The sequence below is a fragment of the Pan troglodytes genome, chromosome 15 (assembly GCF_028858775.2).
Source record: "Pan troglodytes isolate AG18354 chromosome 15, NHGRI_mPanTro3-v2.0_pri, whole genome shotgun sequence".
Taxonomy (NCBI): Eukaryota; Metazoa; Chordata; class Mammalia; order Primates; family Hominidae; genus Pan; species Pan troglodytes.
In genome coordinates, this window is record NC_072413.2 from 59,726,018 (window position 1) to 59,746,474 (window position 20,457).

The 20,457-nt window shown below is 37.0% G+C and overlaps 1 protein-coding gene and 1 long non-coding RNA gene across 9 annotated transcripts in view; one reads left to right on the forward strand and one right to left on the reverse strand.

The window, feature by feature from the left end:
- The window catches only part of HIF1A (hypoxia inducible factor 1 subunit alpha), a 56,931-nt gene extending 39,344 nt beyond the window's left edge, over window positions 1–17,587 (forward strand). For 2 of the 8 annotated variants that reach the window (XM_009427907.4, XM_009427905.4), the window contains exons 7-15: window positions 1,747–1,853; window positions 3,477–3,624; window positions 6,221–6,441; window positions 7,418–7,704; window positions 9,858–9,980; window positions 10,108–10,541; window positions 14,044–14,152; window positions 15,012–15,138; window positions 16,263–17,587. In XM_009427907.4, the coding sequence (XP_009426182.1) occupies window positions 1,747–1,853; window positions 3,477–3,624; window positions 6,221–6,441; window positions 7,418–7,704; window positions 9,858–9,980; window positions 10,108–10,541; window positions 14,044–14,152; window positions 15,012–15,138; window positions 16,263–16,414 (1,708 nt within the window). In that variant the 3' untranslated portion in view covers window positions 16,415–17,587. The remainder of the gene's footprint in view (window positions 1–1,746; window positions 1,854–3,476; window positions 3,625–6,220; window positions 6,442–7,417; window positions 7,705–9,857; window positions 9,981–10,107; window positions 10,542–14,043; window positions 14,153–15,011; window positions 15,139–16,262) is intronic. The other 6 variants (XM_001168948.6, XM_009427909.5, XM_024348744.3 and 3 more) reach the window with 3 other exon arrangements.
- Window positions 1–20,457, reverse strand: part of LOC134808300 (uncharacterized) — a 42,670-nt gene extending 22,213 nt beyond the window's left edge. The window contains exon 1 of the long non-coding RNA XR_010150959.1: window positions 20,231–20,457. This is a non-coding gene — a long non-coding RNA (uncharacterized LOC134808300). The remainder of the gene's footprint in view (window positions 1–20,230) is intronic.

Consider the following 20,457-nt stretch of genomic DNA (forward strand, 5'->3'; position numbering starts at 1 on the left):
GATTCTCATCACTGCATTTATCACATTATTTCCTAAGTAGTACAGTACATCTACTGGAAGATTAGCCACGTGTTGAGTTTTGTCTTTGCATTTTCATGCCTAGAATAATGCCGGGCACACATAGGCATATTAAGATTTGAATAGTGAAAAAGTTTTTAATTCCATGGGGATTTTATTTAAACAGAAAAATATAAGACCAATTAAAATTATTTTTAAAGCATAATTTCAAGAAATATGACTGATTTTGTTTAAAAACATGTTTTCCTTTATAATGCTGCCACCTGGTGTTGCTGTGTTTAGAGATGTCCCTTTGTAAAGAATTGAGGGTTTGAGTTGAGTTTGGTTTGGTTTTTGGCAAATCAGCTTTTCCTTTGTATATTTATTTTGTAATAAACTATGGAAGATCTTGCCTTTAAGTGTGAGAACACAAGCAATGTTACTTTTATACCTTTATAGAATATCTTGCCTATGTCCTTCCTGTAGTTAGGTAGGGTTTTTTTTTTTTGACACACAGCATGTTATATAAGGTTTGCTTGCACCTCGGTAGGAAAGTCCTCTGAAATCTAAAGGCTGAGAATCTAAAAGCTTAACTCATGTTTTGCTCCTAGAAAGACTTGAGAAGAGAGTATTTCTGTTCATCATGGTACTAAGAAGACAGCTTTCTCTTCCTCATGTCATGGTTGCCATTTCATACTGCTTACAGAGAATAAGATCTAGTCTCTGTCTTAAATAAAGGTCTACTCTCTGCCAGCGAGCTAGATAGGGTAATTGGATTGTTTTCCGATCTATTTTCATTTGAAATATTGTTTTATCTGAAATTACTCCCATAATTTCATGTAATGCCAAAAACTAAACTAAGTACAAGAGCATCTTCAAAAACCAACATAATTCCTTTAGTTCCCATGTAGTGTAGATGCTCTTTGGTTGATGATATTAGAATTGTGTAATGGCTATTGATCTCTCAAAGTGAGGTGTTGCCTAGGGGCTTAAAAGTTACTACATAAAGAATTTGGCTTTATGAAGAAATGTTATAGATTTTATCTATATTTTAAAATAAGTGTAAGTGACTACCTTTATAACTTTTACCATGTAGTTTAGTAGTATTTCTTATCTGTTTATTAATACCCTGCCTTGTTACCAAAAGTATGTATAATGAGATGTAATAAGAATAGGTAACAAGTAGGCTGGGCACGTTGGCTCACGCCTGTAATCCCAGTACTTTGGGAGGCCAAGGCGGGTGAATCACCTGAGGTCAGGAGTTCAAGACCAGCCTGACCAACATGGAGAAACCCCATCCCTACTAAAAATACAAAATTAGCTGGGCATGGTGGCACATGCCTGTAATCCCAGCTACTTGGGAGGCTGAGGCAGGGGAATCGCTTGAACCTAGGAGGTGGAGGTTGCGGTGAGCCGAGATCACACCTCATTGTGCTCTCCAGCCTGAGCAACACGAGGGAAACTCTTGTCTCAAAAAAAAAAGACCAGGTAACAAGTTTGGGTGAACAGGATAAAATAGTTAAATAACAGGACGAACCTACAGGACTTAAAGAAATGTGTGGTGTTGGATTTAATAACTGTAGTTGCCAAAGGTGAGGTGTAAATTTATTCTAAGCAAAGGAGGATGCTCATTTTTGAAAATTTACTTGTCCATAAGATTAATGCCTATCAGTTAACTTGGGAGGAGAAAAATTTTTCTTTATCAGTGTCTCCCTTTTTTTTCTTAAATCTTGTATTTTTTACTAACAGAATTACCGAATTGATGGGATATGAGCCAGAAGAACTTTTAGGCCGCTCAATTTATGAATATTATCATGCTTTGGACTCTGATCATCTGACCAAAACTCATCATGATAGTAAGTACAATGGAAGAACTCAGAGATATTCTAATTACTTAACTGTTGCAACCTCTGTACAGTTTGGCTACCCATCTAATTCTCTGGTTAAAAGTTCTAGACTAAATGTGTTAACAGGCCTATTCAGTAGAGATCTTGACCATTTTGTGTTTTGTATGTGTTGCAACAAATATCAGTAAAAATAGAATCATTTAATCATAAACAAAACTTCCTGGCATTTTAAATACAAAGACTTTTGAAAATCCAAATATTATAGAGTATTGAATAGCATAATTTTCAGAATTCACATAAATACTCAGAACAGTGGTTGGTATGTAAAAGGCACTCAGAAAGTATTTGTACAATCAATGAATGTGAAGGTGGTGAACATCACCTTTGGTAATAAGTACCATTTTAAAAAATGCTTATAAGTGCATAGTTAGGTATTTATATTTATGGGTTCATGAGATATTTTGATATAGGCATGCAGTGCATAAGGATAAATGGAGTACCTATCACCTCAAGCATTATCTTGTGTGACAAACAATCCAGTTATACTTTTTTGGTTATTTTTATTTTATTTTATTTTATTTTATTTATTTTTTTCTTTTGAGACAGGATCTCACTCTCGCCCAGGCTGGAGTGCAGTGGAGCAATCTCAGCTCACTGCAACCCCCGCCTACCGGGTTCAAGAGATTCTCCTGCCTCATCCTCCCAAGTAGCTGGGATTATAAGCGTGTACCACCATGCCTGGCTAATTTTTGTATTTTTAGTGTAGACGGGGTTTTGCCATGTTGGCCAGGCTGGTCTCGAACTCCTGACCTCAGGTTATACACCTGGCTTGGCACCCGGCCTCTTTTAGTTTCTTTAAAATGTACAATTAAATTATTTTTTACTATAGTCACCCAAAACAAGTACCTTTGACATAAGATTTGATTCTGAATTTTACTCAAATGAATGTTAAGATCCCCAAGATAAGTTAAACTTTGGACTATCTCACCTGTTTAATCTGTACCTATGCATGACTTCCCACTGTGCTTGAGGATACCTGAATATCACTGAGTTTGTGTGATTGATCAGCCTTGAACTCAAGAGTAAATCCAAGTCTGCAGCCAGGACACCCCAATCCTCAAAATAATACCATCATTAGGATTTATTTAGTACTTTCTCCCAAATCAGTATATAATTTAAATTGCCAAAAGACTTACAATGTGGTATCAATTTATATTTAAATATGCTACATATAGCTTTTTAAAGCATCTTTGGTTCTCTGGAAACCATAGTCAGAATTTAAGGAAGTTATTGCGGCACGATTTTCTTGAAAAAGGCTATTGATTATTCTCTAATCTGACACCAACCTAAGTCATTAAAGGAATTTTAGTTACTGAAGATTGTGTATTCATGAACTCTTCACTTAGCTCACTGGCAGCAAAGGAGTTTTATTTAGGGGGTTTGAAAAAGGAAATGGGTACATTTTCAGCTATTCTGGGACGCACTGTCAGAATGTAAGCAGTTACAACTGATTCCACTAAATAAACATTTGTTTTCCAAAACAATGATGAACATTCAGCATCTGTTCATTTAATTGAAAATTCAAAGTTAAAATATTTTCTCTGCATGATTCTTTTTCCTTTTTCCCCCTAGTGTTTACTAAAGGACAAGTCACCACAGGACAGTACAGGATGCTTGCCAAAAGAGGTGGATATGTCTGGGTTGAAACTCAAGCAACTGTCATATATAACACCAAGAATTCTCAACCACAGTGCATTGTATGTGTGAATTACGTTGTGAGGTAAGTAAGTTTGAGAAATAAACATTTTTGGGGAACAAATAGTAATTCTTTTTGGATACTCTGTTCATTTATAGGAAGATAAGATAATAAATATTAACTAAATTTTAATTCTTTTACATCGCTACCAAATTATTATTTTCTATACTCTGACCTAGGTTTCCAGTCCAGCTATTCCACAGTGATGCTGCTAAATACTGTCAGTAGTTGTCTATCCCCATACCTTCACTCCTATTTTTAAAAAGACCATGAAAAAAATACCAGATCCATTGATTGGTTTGGTCTAATTATACAGATATCGGCATATACTATCTCAAGACAGCTGTGTTCTTTTTGTAGGAAGAATCCTGGCCTAGATTTGTATCATAGCTCTACCACTCATAAGCTCCCTGACCTTGGGGAAGTCTCTTCATTTTTCTGAATTTCATCTATGTAGATAATCCTTCAGAAGGTTATAATGAAAATTAAATGAAATTCTATGAGATTAGGGAGGGGGGAGGGATAGCATTAGGAGATATACTTAATGTGAATGATGAGTTAATGGATGTAGCACACCAACATGGCACATGTATACATATGTAACAAACCTGCACGTTGTGCACATGCACCCTAGAACTTAAAGTATAATTTAAAAAAGAAATTCTATGAGATTAATAAGCTATATGATGTAATACATGGCTCTTGTATATTCATGAACTCTTCACTTAGCTCTTTGGCTTGTGAATATTATGTACATCAAAATTTAATTTTTCATTTGATCTATTTTACTAGACTCCTGCCCCATCTAGTCTACCTGTCCACATTATTACCACATTCTAGTCCATCTTGCCCATTACTACCAGACTAAGCTTTCTAGTGTGGATATGTCATCATCTTATTTTCCTTAGAATTTTAGCGATCTTTTTATCATTTCCAAGATAAACACTTGCCTAGGTGTACAGCATCCTTGTTTACCATCATACTCACGCATTAGAGATTTAGCCTTCCCTTTAAAATCTAGGGTCACCCCTCTTAGGAAGACTTTGGGCAGTTTTTATTTTTGCTACTTCTGACACCATCCTTTAATGTTTTAATATTAGTGCCACAGAGTTCTTTTGTGACTTTACCATTATGTAAGAATCTTCCCCTTGGAATGTCTTTCTCTTCCTCACACCCCAGTCTGCCTAGCAAATGCCACTTGATCCTAAGTATCAGCTTGTTAGCTTCTCAGTGAAACAAGCCTTCTCTATTTTAGCAGTTATCACAGTGTATTTTAATTGTTTACATATCTACTTTCACAATGGGTTATAAATTTCTTAAGGTCAAGGGTTGGCTATTTTAATCTTTGCATTATCAGTTCATTTCAGATAGTGAACATTTAATACGTTAATTAAAGGAATAATTTACATTTAAGCCAAACGTGAAGATAAACTATTGCTCATCATCCCTCTTCAGCCGTATCCTGTAGGTGGTATCACCTTATATTCTTACCACCAAAGAAAATACGGCCCCTCTCTTAGAAAGATCTTAATCATTTATCTGTGTATCTTTAGGACTATCCTTAGATCATGCCTCATATATTGATGCCAAAGAGTTCTTTTGTGCCAATTTCATAATGTGTGTCAGCACAACAATTCTGAAGATTTGTTGGTGTCTTTCATGTACTTGACTACAAATTGCCTTGCCATTACCACTCTTCTCAAAGGATATCTGAAATTCTTTTTTTCTTTTTTTTTTTTTTTGAGATGGAGTCTCACTGTCGCCCAGGCTGGAGTGCAGTGGCATGATCTTGGCTCACTCCATTTCCCGAGCTCAAGCGATTCTCATGCCTCAGCCTCCCAAGTAGCTGGGACTACAGGTGTGCACCACCACACCGGGCTAATTTTTTGTATTTTTAGTAGAGACAGGGTTTTGCCATGTTGGCCAGGCTCTTGAACTCCCAGGCTCAAGCGATCCACCCACCTCAGCCTCCCAAAGTCCTGGGATTACAGGCATGAGCCACCACGCCCAGCCTGGATATCTGAAATTCTTAACTGAAATTAGTCAAATTATCTTGTACTGGGGATTTTTTTTTTTTAATTTCAACTTTTATTTTTGATTCAGGGGATACATGCATAGGTTTGTTACATGGGTATATCATGTGATGCTGAGGTTTGGGGTACAATTGATCCTGTCACCCAGGTAGTGAGCATAATACCCAACAGTTGTTCAACCCTTGCCCCTCTCCCCTAGTAGTGTCTACTGATGCCATCTTTATGTCCACAAGTAACCCAGTGTTTAGCTCCCACTTACAAGTGAGAACATGCAGCATTTGGTTTTCTGTTCCTGGGTTATCTCACTTAGGATAATGGTCTCTGGATGCATCCATGTTGCTGCAAAGGACATGATTTCATTCTTTTTTATGGTTGCATACTGTGAATTTTATTGGGTCTTTATTTTGTATTAGCATTTTAAAACCCTAAATGTGACACAGTACGCATGAGTGATCATGCATCTCAAGAAATCTTAAAATGTTCCTGTCCATAAAGCAGAATTTTTTAAGAGACCATTTCACAGTCTCCCTTCCCCTCACTGTATCAAGTGCTCATTTGTGAATTACCAATTTCTCTTGTTTTGACAGTGGTATTATTCAGCACGACTTGATTTTCTCCCTTCAACAAACAGAATGTGTCCTTAAACCGGTTGAATCTTCAGATATGAAAATGACTCAGCTATTCACCAAAGTTGAATCAGAAGATACAAGTAGCCTCTTTGACAAACTTAAGAAGGAACCTGATGCTTTAACTTTGCTGGCCCCAGCCGCTGGAGACACAATCATATCTTTAGATTTTGGCAGCAACGGTGAGTAGTTATTTTGTTAATCCCCTAAATTGTGTCTGTTGCTACAAGCCCCATTTCAACTAAACATTACTTTATGGGTTTTGTTGGTAATCATTTGGACATTACAAGCTAATATATGTTTATAGTTTTCTTAAATGTATTTGCTTAAATATTTTTGCCCCCGTAATTTCTTACCATTCTTGCTTTTTTATACTGTTGGAAATTGTGCTTCAAAGTGTCCTTAAGGTATTTCTTCTTCCCACATAAATTTTTCCTGGCTACTCTATTTCTGTATCCTGCTGTCAGATTTTCTCCACAGTTTAGCAGAGTTATATGGAAGTAGGCATTGTTGCATTAAAGGATAAAAAAGTAGTCATACTATAACATCAAGCATTGAAGATGAAAACTGCAATTTTAAAGTAGAGAACATTTTAATGTATAAAAAGGTTGGTATTGCCTTTTGTCTTTTATGCCATAGAGATTAAGAGGAGGTATCAATAGTGGATTGTAAAGATAACTCAGACTTATGGTTATACTATACTATTGTATGTAAACTTTCTGATGAAGGAAAATTTGGTGACATTTTGTTGTTTGATGAATTAGACAAACCTTTTGTGAAAAAGAACATAAATTTTTTATATGTGAAAATCCTTGTGGCCGGGCGCAGTGGCTCACGCCTGTAATCCCAGCACTTTGGGAGGCCGAGGCGGGTGGATCACTTGAGGTTAGGAGTTCGAGACCAGCCTGGCCACCATGGTGAAACCCCGTCTCTACCAAAAATACAAAAGTTAGCTGGGCGTGGTGGTGTGCGCCTGTAATCCCAGCTACTTGGGAGGCTGAGGCAGGGGAATTGCTTGAACCTGGGAGGCAGAGGTTGCAGTGAGCCAAGATTGCGCCATTGCACTCCAGCCTGGGCAACAGAGCAAGACTCTGTCTTGGGTAAAAAAAAAAAAAAATCCTTCTATACTTTAGATTGACTCATATTTTTTCCCCACAGACACAGAAACTGATGACCAGCAACTTGAGGAAGTACCATTATATAATGATGTAATGCTCCCCTCACCCAACGAAAAATTACAGAATATAAATTTGGCAATGTCTCCATTACCTACCGCTGAAACGCCAAAGCCACTTCGAAGTAGTGCTGACCCTGCACTCAATCAAGAAGTTGCATTAAAATTAGAACCAAATCCAGAGTCACTGGAACTTTCTTTTACCATGCCCCAGATTCAGGATCAGACACCTAGTCCTTCCGATGGAAGCACTAGACAAAGTTCACCTGAGGTAGGTGTCATGATATAATCAGAAAGGGACAACTTTCAGATTTTAACATTCAAGAATGTATTTATAAGTTTGATTCAAACACTCATTTGAACCACAAATTACATTTGTGTGTGTGTTTGAATTTTAGCACTTTAAAATTATTGCAAGAGCTATTGCCTAACCTAGACCTGAGCACATGTTTTAGGCTCAAAGATAGTCAGGAACATGGGAAGAAACTAGCTTAATATAAACCAAAAAGTGAAACGTACATTGTTTCTCTATTATTTATATCAGTAGGACAAAAACATCTTGAATTTGGACATTTAAAGAGGATAGTACTAAGTGTGCTCAAGGTAGCTACAGCCTATACCTGTTACCCCTTTTAGTTTGTTTTATTGTGTTTTGTTTTGTTTTGAGAAAGAGTCTCACTATCACCCAGGCTGGAGTGCAGTGGTACAATCACAGCCTCAACCTCCCAGGCTCAAATGATTCTCCCACCTCAGCCTCCCAAGTAGCTGGGACTACAGGCCTGCAACACCATGCCTGGCTAATTTTTTAACCTTTTTGTGTGTGTGTGTGTGGAGTTGGGGTTCTCACTATGTTGCTCAGGCTGGTTTTAAACTCCTGGGCTCAAGCGATCCTCCTGCCTTGGCCTCCCAAAGTACTAGGATTACAGGCGTGAGCTACCATGCCTGGCCCATTACCCCTTTGAGTTGGAGAACTGTCTGGTAATAGACCCTGGTAAGCAATAGACTTACCAGGGTTTAAATGGGAAAGGACCTTATAAATTCTTTGCCCAATTTAGTCTAATTTCCATCACTATTTTGAAATTTTGGGTAAGTATAATATGAAAATAACAAGTGTTACATAAAATAAATACTTAGTAACTGGTCTTTTTTATTCTGGATCTGTCTTGATATTAATTGTCCTATGAACACAAAAATAATCTTTAAAGGCTAGGCTGGCCAAGACTTAGAGATATCACACAGGGCTCTATTTCTAAATCTAGAATGATTCCATTTTAGGGCTTCCTACATCTAAAAATATGCTCAGGAGTAGGGCAACTTAGATCTGAACATTATAACTTGATAAATGAGGCATAAATAAGCTTTAATAAGTGGTAAATAATTCTACATTAGGTATTTGTTGAATAAAACTGACAAGCTAAGAGTAGGAGATTTGACATCTCACAGCCTTGTGTTGAATGAATATATATCCTATGCTCTGGTTGCTTAATTTACCCAGCACAAAAAAAAAATGTTTGATTCATCTTGGTTTTTATCTAACAAAAGTAAATCTAACAAAAACGTTAGAATGAGGAAAGCAAAATTTCTTGTTTAGAATACACAGCTATAGTTTTTTGTTAAAATTCTTGCCCAGAACTCTTAAAATAGTAATAATGTACATTCATTCAGGTATATGCAGGTAAAATAACTTAAGTTTCTACTCCCACCCCCGACAGTAACAGTGAGATTTTTAGGTAGCTCAGTCACCACAGGAGTGTGCCTTCTCAGTTCAAAGGTAAATTCCAGTGAATGTAGCATCTAGTTAATTGGTCAATTAGGTACCATTGTGGGATGTGAATTACCAAATAGGTTTTATTCTTTAGAATAAGGTGTTTCTTTTCATCTCAATTTTGTAAATGATGTTATATTACATAGTCAGAAATATATATATTGGCAAAATTAGTTACCAGTATAAGCTTCAAAATGTCACTATTTTCACAAATTTTTTTTTTTTTTTTTTTTTTTTTTTTTGAGATGGAGTCTCACTCTGTCGCCAGGCTGGAGTGCAGTGGCACGATCTTGGCTCACTGCAACCTCTGCCTCCCAGGTTCAAGTGATTCTCCTGCCTCAGCCTCCTGAGTAGCTGGGATTACAGGCGTATGCCACCATACCTAGCTAATTTTTGTATTTTTAGTAGAGACGAGGTTTCACCATGTTGGCCAGGATGGTCTCGATCTCTTGACCTCATGATCCCTCCACCTTGGCTTCCCAAAGTGCTGGGATTACAGGCGTGAGCCACTGAGCCCGGCCTAGTTAAATAAAATTTGATAAACACGATGGACTTGGTTGTGTTTTCTGGTTTTTCTGAGATCTAGTTTGAAAATTCTGACAACTAGCAAAGTATATGGAAGCTTCTTCAGGAAATAGTAAACATATTTCTTTTTACAGCCTAATAGTCCCAGTGAATATTGTTTTTATGTGGATAGTGATATGGTCAATGAATTCAAGTTGGAATTGGTAGAAAAACTTTTTGCTGAAGACACAGAAGCAAAGAACCCATTTTCTACTCAGGTATATGAACTTATTTGTTTTATATTAAATTTCATTAATTTTTAGTCTGAAGTGACTTTGAGTTTCACTTGTTTTTTATTTATAAGGTGTGGCCATTGTAAAAACTCATGTATTTGCTGTTTTAAAGGACACAGATTTAGACTTGGAGATGTTAGCTCCCTATATCCCAATGGATGATGACTTCCAGTTACGTTCCTTCGATCAGTTGTCACCATTAGAAAGCAGTTCCGCAAGCCCTGAAAGCGCAAGTCCTCAAAGCACAGTTACAGTATTCCAGCAGACTCAAATACAAGAACCTACTGCTAATGCCACCACTACCACTGCCACCACTGATGAATTAAAAACAGTGACAAAAGACTGTATGGAAGACATTAAAATATTGATTGCATCTCCATCTCCTACCCACATACATAAAGAAACTACTAGTGCCACATCATCACCATATAGAGATACTCAAAGTCGGACAGCCTCACCAAACAGAGCAGGAAAAGGAGTCATAGAACAGACAGAAAAATCTCATCCAAGAAGCCCTAACGTGTTATCTGTCGCTTTGAGTCAAAGGTATTTATATGTAACATTCAAGTTATAGTTTTTATTATTTTTGAGATAAATGTATGTGATAGTACATGATTTTTAAACTTACAGCAAACTTTCTGATATATATGCCCTAACGCAAATTCGTGAGAACTCAAAAAACTTTCTAAATTAACCTCATATATTTTTTCTTTTTCTTTCTTTTTTTTGAGACAGAGTCTCGCTTTGTCGCCCAGGCTGGAGTGCAATGGCATGGCACAATCTCAGCTCACGGCAACCTCCGCCTCCTGGGTGCAAGAGATTCTCCTGCCTCAGCCTCCCGAGTAGCTGGGATTACAGGCATGCACCACCACGCCCGGCTGATTTTTTTGGTATTTTTCATAGAGACAGGGTTTCTCCACGTTGGTCAGGCTGGTCTCAAACTCCCGACTTCAGGTGATCCGCCTGCCTCGGCCTCCGAAAGAGCTGGGATTACAGGTGTGAGCCACCATGCCCGCTCCTATTTTTTCTAAAATAATTATAAATTCTAAAATTACCTATCTAAATGGAGGAGGGTCTTCTGACACCTTTAAAATAAAATCCAGCTCAGTACTGTAAATGTGTTTACAGAACTTGTTTAAAGTTCTTACAGTTGTTTAAATCAGACTAGTTAACTACCCTCGCTACTTAGATGCTTCCATTTCTTAGAGCTCTTTTTTAAGCTTATCTGAAGAAAAGCTCTTCCAATTTAAGGGTTATTTCCAATTGCACATTCCAAATTGAGCCTTCCATCTTCAGCATTCAATATAGATATTTACAGGCCCCTCTTTTAAAATTTTATTATAGTTAACTTGTATTAAAGTTGCTTTTATTTTTCATTACGTATTTGTAGAACATTAGCTATATATATATTGCAGGCTACATAGGTTTTCAAACTGTACAACAGGAATCTAAGCATGAATTATTACTTCTGTGGAGCTAGTTCAAACAAACATATGGACATGACCCAATTTTTAAGTTATACTTTCTGTATATAATTTGTAAGGGGATTTCACATATTTTAAGTTTGAGGGTATAGCTAGAAGAAATTAAGTTTTATCTAATAAGTGTGTGGAAGAGGGAAATGATTCCTTCTCTACTATGTCTAGACTAAGCCAGATATCAATAGCAATAGGAAAGAACCACTGTCGTAGCCAGAACACATAGCTTTTTTCCCTGCCTAACATTCCCACCTTGACCTAGAGTGCTGGGAGAGGTCTTTTCCGTAAGCTTGGAAAAGACATTGGGGCTTTAGATGAACTCAGAAGTACTTTACGTTACTTTATTTACTGTGTCACTTACTCACTTTTGACTCTGAGCTCCACGAGGGCAATCACAGTGTCTTGGGCATTTTAGTGATACTAATACTTAGCTCATGACCTAATGTGTAGTACTTCCTCAATAAATGGTTGTTGAGGCAGGGCGCAGTGGCTCATGCCTGTAATCTCAGCACTTTGGGAGGCTGAAGCGGGTGGATCACCTGAGGCCAAGAGTTTCAGACCAGCCTGGCCAACATGGTGAAACCCGGTCTACTAAAAATGCAAAAATTAGCTGGGCGTGGTGGCACGTGCCTGTAATCCCAGCTACTTTGGGAGGTTGAGGCAGGAGAATTGCTTGAACCCTGGAGGTGGAGGCTGCAGTGAGCCGAGATCGTACCATTGCACTCCAGCCTGGATGAGAAGAGTGAAACTCGGTTTCAAAAAAAAAAAAAAAAAGGTTGTTGGACTGACAGATGCATGAATACAGTAATAAAAATGACAATCACTTATAAGTTACAGTTTACTATCAGCTACAGAGGATGGGATATCCAGTTTTCTGAACAACTGTTCTCTTGTACTTGTCAAAGCCAAAGTGTAACAACACATCAAGTCACTTTAGCAATTTTTTTTTGAGACGGAGTTTTGCTCTTGTTGCCCAGGCTGGAGTGCAATGGCGTGATCTCGGATCTCGGCTCACCGCAACTGCCGCCTCGCTGGTTCAAGCAAATCTCGTGCCTCAGCCTCCCGAGTAGCTGGGATTACAGGCATGCACCACCACACCCAGCTAATTTTGTATTTTTAGTAGAGACCAGTGTTTCTCCAGGTTGATCAGGCTGGTCTCAAACTCCCGACCTCAGGTGATCCACCTGCCTCAGCCTCCCAAAGTGCTGGGATGACAGTTGTGAGCCACTGTGCCCAGCTAGCAACTGTTTTTAAACATTAGTTCCAATGTAGTGTACACTGAAAACGTTTATGAAAGGAATTTCAAAAATTAAGATAAACCATTAAAAACGTAATTACTAAGTACTACTACTACTACAATGATATTTACATAATGGACTGAGTTAATTTCATAAAGACAATATATCTATATAAGAATTTTTAAACTTCCCTGTCTATATAATAGAAGTTTTAGAGAAATTTTTTAAAAACCAAAGAAAACTGCAAAATAAGATCACTTACCTATTTGGCATTCTCAACTATCTGGAACAGCAAGGAGCCATTATGATTATGCATTTGGTTTGTGGGGTGTCTTGAAAAGTCAAAATAATGTAACAAAGCTGATGTACTTTACTCATTAGAACAATTCTTCACAATTTAATATTACTTTTAGATATACATAGTTCATGTTTGATAACCAGATCAATACTGAGTGAAAAATAGCATAGTGGGAAGAGCAGGGGAGGGGAGGGAGGGATCTGGAGAACTAGAGTGTACTTCCATATCGCAACTAGTGAGCAGTAGGACTTTGAGAAAGTTACCCAATAGGCCTCAGGGTTCTAATTTATAAAATGGGTATGATATGCCTGCCTTATCTATCTTGGGAACTTAAGTAAGGTTAAAATGAACTAATGAACTTGAAATGTTTTATAAACTGAAAATGCTATACGAATGTGAGATTGATCTTGTATTTCAATAGTCCCAACAATATCACTGCATTGTTATATTAGGTGGAATAAAAGGACAATATTTAACTGTTTTGACTCTACAATAGTGTCAATTTAGTTGTGTTCAGCTCTATTTTATAAAATAGGGATACGCATACTGTAGAAAATTTTCTGTTAAATTAAGCTTTGACGGCCAGGTGCTCACGCCTGTAATCCCAGCACTTTGGGAGGCCAAGGTGGGCAGATCACTTGCGCTCAGGAGTTTGAGACCAGCCTGAGCAACATGGTGAAATCCTGTCTCTACAAAAATATGTATATATAAATTAGCCATAATCCCAGCTACTTGAGAGGCTGAGGTGGGAGGATCACTTGATTCCAGAGGCAGGACTTGGTTGCAGTAAGCAGAGATCATGTCTCTGCACTCCAGCCTGGCTGACAGAGTAAGACTGTGTTTCACCAAAAAAAAAAAAAAAATTAAGCTTTTACTTTTAAGATGATAAACTTTAGTGATCAGGAAAGTTATCTTATGTATATTATATTCCTTAATATTGGAGAACTAAGGAATTACGTATTTTCTTTAAAAGCGCTCACTGGATATTTTTTTTAAAAAAGCTATATTTTCATTGAGAATTTTTTTCTTTTCAGAACTACAGTTCCTGAGGAAGAACTAAATCCAAAGATACTAGCTTTGCAGAATGCTCAGAGAAAGCGAAAAATGGAACATGATGGTTCACTTTTTCAAGCAGTAGGAATTGTAAGTATGAGTAGTAGGTTTTGCTTTTCTAGCTAATGTGCTATTTCGTGTGTGTGTGTGTGTTTCCACGTTTCTTCCAAATAGTAAAGTTATATTTTCAGAAGTTATACATTGGGTTTTTTTACTCTGTATGCACTGGTTTTTAAAAATACAAATGTTTAATAAATACATTCTTGGTATAAAAATTCCAAACAATTCCAGTGTATTTTGAGTTAAAAAGTGAAGTTCTCCCCTTACTCCACCCTGAATATCACCACCAATCTCATTCTCTTCCCTTTAAGTTACTTTGCCTTATTAAAAGAACTGCTATTGGCCAGGCACAGTGCCTCACGCCTGTAATCCCAGCACTTTGGGAGGCCAAGATGAGGATCACTTGAGGTCAGGAGTTCGAGACCAGCCTGGCCAACTTGGTGAAACCCTGTCTCTACTAAAAATACAAAAATTAGCCAGGCGTGGTGGTGCACAACTATAATCCCAGCCACTCTGGAGGCTGAGGCAGGAGAATAGCTTGAACCCGGGAGGTGGAGGTTGCAATGAGCTGAGATCAGGCCACTGCACTCCAGCCTGGGTAAGAGAGTGAGAGTCCATCTCAAATTTAAAAAAGAACTGCTATGTTTTGGGGTAAGTCAATGGTGGTATAATACATTCTGATATTTTCAAACTAAATTAACTGGAAAGTATTTATAGACAGAATGGTCATAATGGATGACAAATAACTTAAGAAAGAATTCAAAATAATTTAGGGTAGTATTTAAGAAACTGCCTATAATGTTATTAAATTTACACCAATTTCAAGGTTTTTGGTTGTTTAAAAAAAAAATTCAACAAACTAAACTTGAAATAACTTTACTGTTTATAGGGAACATTATTACAGCAGCCAGACGATCATGCAGCTACTACATCACTTTCTTGGAAACGTGTAAAAGGATGCAAATCTAGTGAACAGAATGGAATGGAGCAAAAGACAATTATTTTAATACCCTCTGGTTAGTTTATTCTTTTTGACCTTGAACATCACAAAGACAAAATACATGAAACATTTTTATTTAGGAGCTTTAATCTAAGTGAGAATGACTTTGGTTCCTTAGCAAGATTAAAAAGTAAAGTTGTGGCTGGGCGCGGTGGCTCACACCTGTAATCCCAGCACTTTGGGAGGCCGAGGCAGCCAGATCATCTGAGGTCAGGAGTTGGAGACCAGCCTGGCCACCATGGTGAAACCCCGTCTCCACTAAAAATACAAAAATTAGCTGGGCGTGGTGGCGGGCGCCTGTAATCCCAGCTACTTGGGAGGCTGAGGCATGAGAATTGCTTGAACCCGGAAGGCAGAGGTTGCAGTGAGCCAAGATGGCACCACTGCACTCCAGCCTGGGCGACAAGGGTGAGACTCTGCCTCAAAAAAAAAAAAAAAAAAAAAAGTAAAGTTGTATTTCATGTAATGGTCTTAATACAGAGATTAACATTTCAAGGTGGAGCTTTTCATTTTTAGTAATTTTCTTTGATTTCTCTATGTCCATGTGCTGTCAATATTGATAGAAGCTGAAATTTGTGAACTTTTATGACTACTTTTCTTTTTTTTTTTTTTTTTTTTTTTTTGAGACAGGGTCTCGCTCTGTTGCCCAGGCCTGGAGTGCAGTGGCATGATCATAGCTCACTGCAGTCTCAAACTCCTGTGCTCAAGCTCAAGCAATCATCCTACCTCAGCCTCCTGAGTAGCTCGCACTACAGACATGCCTCACCACACCCGGCTGCTTTTTGTAGAGATGGGGTCTCACTATGTTGCCTAGGCTGGTTTCAAACTCCTGGCCTCAAGTGATCCTCCTGCCTCAGCCTGTGCTAGGATTACAGGCATCAGCTTTGATGCCCACCATATTTATGCCTTTTTCCAAATTGTTATTTCTTTGTGCCTTTATTGTATCCTGTAAACATTTCTGACACAGCAACAGTATCACTGGATTATACTTACTTTTTAACATAGTTGTGGTTTTGCCAGGTAAACTAAAAACCCTTCCAGAAATTTGCTTTATTTTCTATGATACCTAACACATTGTGGGTGTTTAATAAATATTCATTGACTAGATGAATGTATACTTAGGTATCTCTTGTTTTTCAGATTTAGCATGTAGACTGCTGGGGCAATCAATGGATGAAAGTGGATTACCACAGCTGACCAGTTATGATTGTGAAGTTAATGCTCCTATACAAGGCAGCAGAAACCTACTGCAGGGTGAAGAATTACTCAGAGCTTTGGATCAAGTTAACTGAGCTTTTTCATAATTTCATTCCTTTTTTTGGACACTGGTGGCTCATTACCTAAAGCAGTCTATTTATATTTTCTACATCTAATTTTAGAAGCCTGGCTACAATACTGCACAAACTTGGTTAGTTCAATTTTGATCCCCTTTCTACTTAATTTACATTAATGCTCTTTTTTAGTATGTTCTTTAATGCTGGATCACAGACAGCTCATTTTCTCAGTTTTTTGGTATTTAAACCATTGCATTGCAGTAGCATCATTTTTAAAAATGCACCTTTTTATTTATTTATTTTTGGCTAGGGAGTTTATCCCTTTTTCGAATTATTTTTAAGAAGATGCCAATATAATTTTTGTAAGAAGGCAGTAACCTTTCATCATGATCATAGGCAGTTGAAAAATTTTTACACCTTTTTTTTCACATTTTACATAAATAATAATGCTTTGCCAGCAGTACGTGGTAGCCACAATTGCACAATATATTTTCTTAAAAAATACCAGCAGTTACTCATGGAATATATTCTGCGTTTATAAAACTAGTTTTTAAGAAGAAATTTTTTTTGGCCTATGAAATTGTTAAACCTGGAACATGACATTGTTAATCATATAATAATGATTCTTAAATGCTGTATGGTTTATTATTTAAATGGGTAAAGCCATTTACATAATATAGAAAGATATGCATATATCTAGAAGGTATGTGGCATTTATTTGGATAAAATTCTCAATTCAGAGAAATCATCTGATGTTTCTATAGTCACTTTGCCAGCTCAAAAGAAAACAATACCCTATGTAGTTGTGGAAGTTTATGCTAATATTGTGTAACTGATATTAAACCTAAATGTTCTGCCTACCCTGTTGGTATAAAGATATTTTGAGCAGACTGTAAACAAGAAAAAAAAACTCATGCATTCTTAGCAAAATTGCCTAGTATGTTAATTTGCTCAAAATACAATGTTTGATTTTATGCACTTTGTCGCTATTAACATCCTTTTTTTCATGTAGATTTCAATAATTGAGTAATTTTAGAAGCATTATTTTAGGAATATATAGTTGTCACAGTAAATATCTTGTTTTTTCTATGTACATTGTACAAATTTTTCATTCCTTTTGCTCTTTGTGGTTGGATCTAACACTAACTGTATTGTTTTGTTACATCAAATAAACATCTTCTGTGGACCAGGCCCCTTTGATCAGCTTTTATGTTCAAATATTAATAATATTTGCTTCAACACCTCCAACTCATAAAATTGTTTACCAACAATTTAAGCACTTATGAAAATTACATGGTACTGGTTATTTCTACATTTATCTTAGTGCCATCACCTTAATGTATGTTGAGTCCCTAAATGTCATGTTAAATAATAACAACCATAATATCCCATTGAAAAGAGTATGTTGTTAGAAAAGAAACATCATTTTTAAGTTTCTGAGCGTATTAAAATGCTCAAACACAAAATATTAGTATTTTTAAAATATGAATGGGATGAGTGAAGCAGTTCTCAGCATTATAGTCACATAATGTTACAAAGGCTAGAGCTTCTCTGAAGATTTCTAATCTATTCCCATTAACAGATTAATAAATTTAGACTTCAGATGAATAATTTGCCCAAGCTTTAAAAGTAATAGATGGCAGACCAAAAATGTAAGCTTAAGTTTCCTGACTCTAAAGTCAAACTTAGAACAAATTTGGTTTGTTTTTGTTTTAATGATACTGTGTTTTAAAACAAAGTAGCTTTATCCTTTTTCTCCTGTATTTTTCTTTTACAAAATAGCTGTATTTCTTTTATACTGATAATCTCATTTTTAAAAATCAGACAGTGTAGAAAGATATTTTTTAAAACCGAAAAATCACTATGAATCCCTGCACCTACAGGTACAGAAAATTATTTTTATCAACAAATTATGTAGGAAGTGCCAGAGCCTTAGGTCCTGTACCCTGAGGTATATATACTGAACAAAAGGAACTGAGCCACAGATCTCTTAGGTAGCTGTTTTTATCTTACAATGGAGGACAGTGATTACAATTATATGAAAATTTTGGAACAAAAGTTAATACTAAGATTCAGTGCAAAATTTGGCGGGGGGGAGGCGGGGCACAGGTATACTTAAGCACAAACACTGTGACCCAAAGTGCTTCAACATTTAGTTACAGATAGTAGTATACTAGAAGTGGTATTTTAGAATAAAGTGGTTGCTTAGTATTCACAGGTCACAAAACAAAAAATTATTCTTGTATAGCAAATTAGCTTCAGTTGAAAACTATTTGTAAAAGCAGATTATGTAATGACCAGGAGTTCAGGAAAATGATTTCTGAAAGCCACGTTAAAGGACAGTACAGCTGGAAGGAAGCAAGTACTTACCCACTGCTCAGTCACTGAGACAACAAGCTCCTTGGAGTGCTTTAAGCTACAGAATAGCAGAACTGGCCCTTCCCAATTTTATGCACCGTCACAAATTTCTTCATAATGGTTTTGTCCAAGGCTTATAACCCGACCCTGGCAACTATAATCCTAGAATAGTTGTTCTCTCCTTAATATTCCTCTCCCCTCCTTACTTTATGAAACAGCTGTATTTCTTTTATACTCATAACCCAGAAAAATGAGAATGTATGTTCTGAGTATAAAAGAAATGTAGCTATTCCATAAAAATACAGGAGAAAAAGAATAAAGCTATTTTAATTTTTTTAATGCAGTATCATTAAAAACAAACCAAGTTTGTTCTAAGTTTGACTTTAGAGTCAGGAGACTTAAGCTTACATTTCTGGTCTGCCATCTATTACTTTTAGAGCTTGGGTAAATCTTCATTTGAGATCTAAATGCTATATATATTTCATTCATAGCAGTACCAGATAAGGGAGGAGTATATCTATACAGTATATAGTCTTGAAGAAGTGATCTAAGGCTCGGAGCTTTTGAGGTGGCCATGAGTGACTCCAAAGTCCATGGAGCTAACCACCCTGCAGTGCTAGCCAATCCAGTTGAACATACCCTTTTCTCCATTGTTAACTGTTTGTTTAAATAGCAAACAGAAGGCGGCAATGGAGGTGTGGAAAACTGAGGATCCGATGTCACTTGAAAGTAATGAGATCACATAACACATTGAGGGAATGTCCTAAGAGGAGTGGCAGGGCATAAATAGAAATGAATAAAAGTGTTTTCAAGTGCCATTTAGTGGGTTCTTAATTTGAACTAGAGATTGAGACCTCCAGTTATGGAGACATTAACTCAAATTAACAAGGTAGTGAATGGTAAAGCACCAACTATAAAAGACTGTATCAATGTATGGTATTTTTTCCCAGAGCTGTTTTGACTTAATGGCATAATAGATATGTTTAAGTTTTTATAACCTCACGATTATCATTCCAAATCTTATTTTCCTCCTAGAAGCCTCTGTACAGAAAAGATGAACTTAAAATTATTCGCTTTGTAGAAACTTAAAGTTCAAAATGTTTAAGTAGCAATACCTAAAACAAGTTGCAGAGTAAAGAATCCTCTTTTTTCTTTTTTTCAACATTAAGATTTGGTTAAATAAAGCCTCTGCAAACGTGTTGCCAGCTGGAACCAACAAAAATGTAAAGAAAAAAACTTTTACTTTTTTTTTTAAGTTTTCCACTAACCACTTTGCTCATATTTCGTTCCTTTAGAAATGAACCTGTCGTCCCAGATTATTTTACAGAGAAATAGTGAAATTAGTGGAATTCGATACAAAAATAGTCTCCCTGTAGGATAAAAGTTATACTTTACCATAAACCTTCCTATGAACGCCTTCTGGAGCTTTGATGTGTTCACACCTTTCAGAGGTTTGGACATAATTTTTATTCTTACCTGTAGTGGATAGTTTTTCCAAGACGCTGCCCAGACACCCGATCTCCGTGTACTATTGAATTTCGTTTATTCCCTTGTCTTGGCTCCATTCTGGGACGGAGAGGAAAGACAGGTGCCTGAGAGCGGCAGCGGTCAGAGCCCCGCGGGGAGAATACCAAGCATGCGGAAGGTACCCGGCACCCTTCTGTTCCTGGTGTGGCTGGCGCTACATGATGAGGATGCGAAAC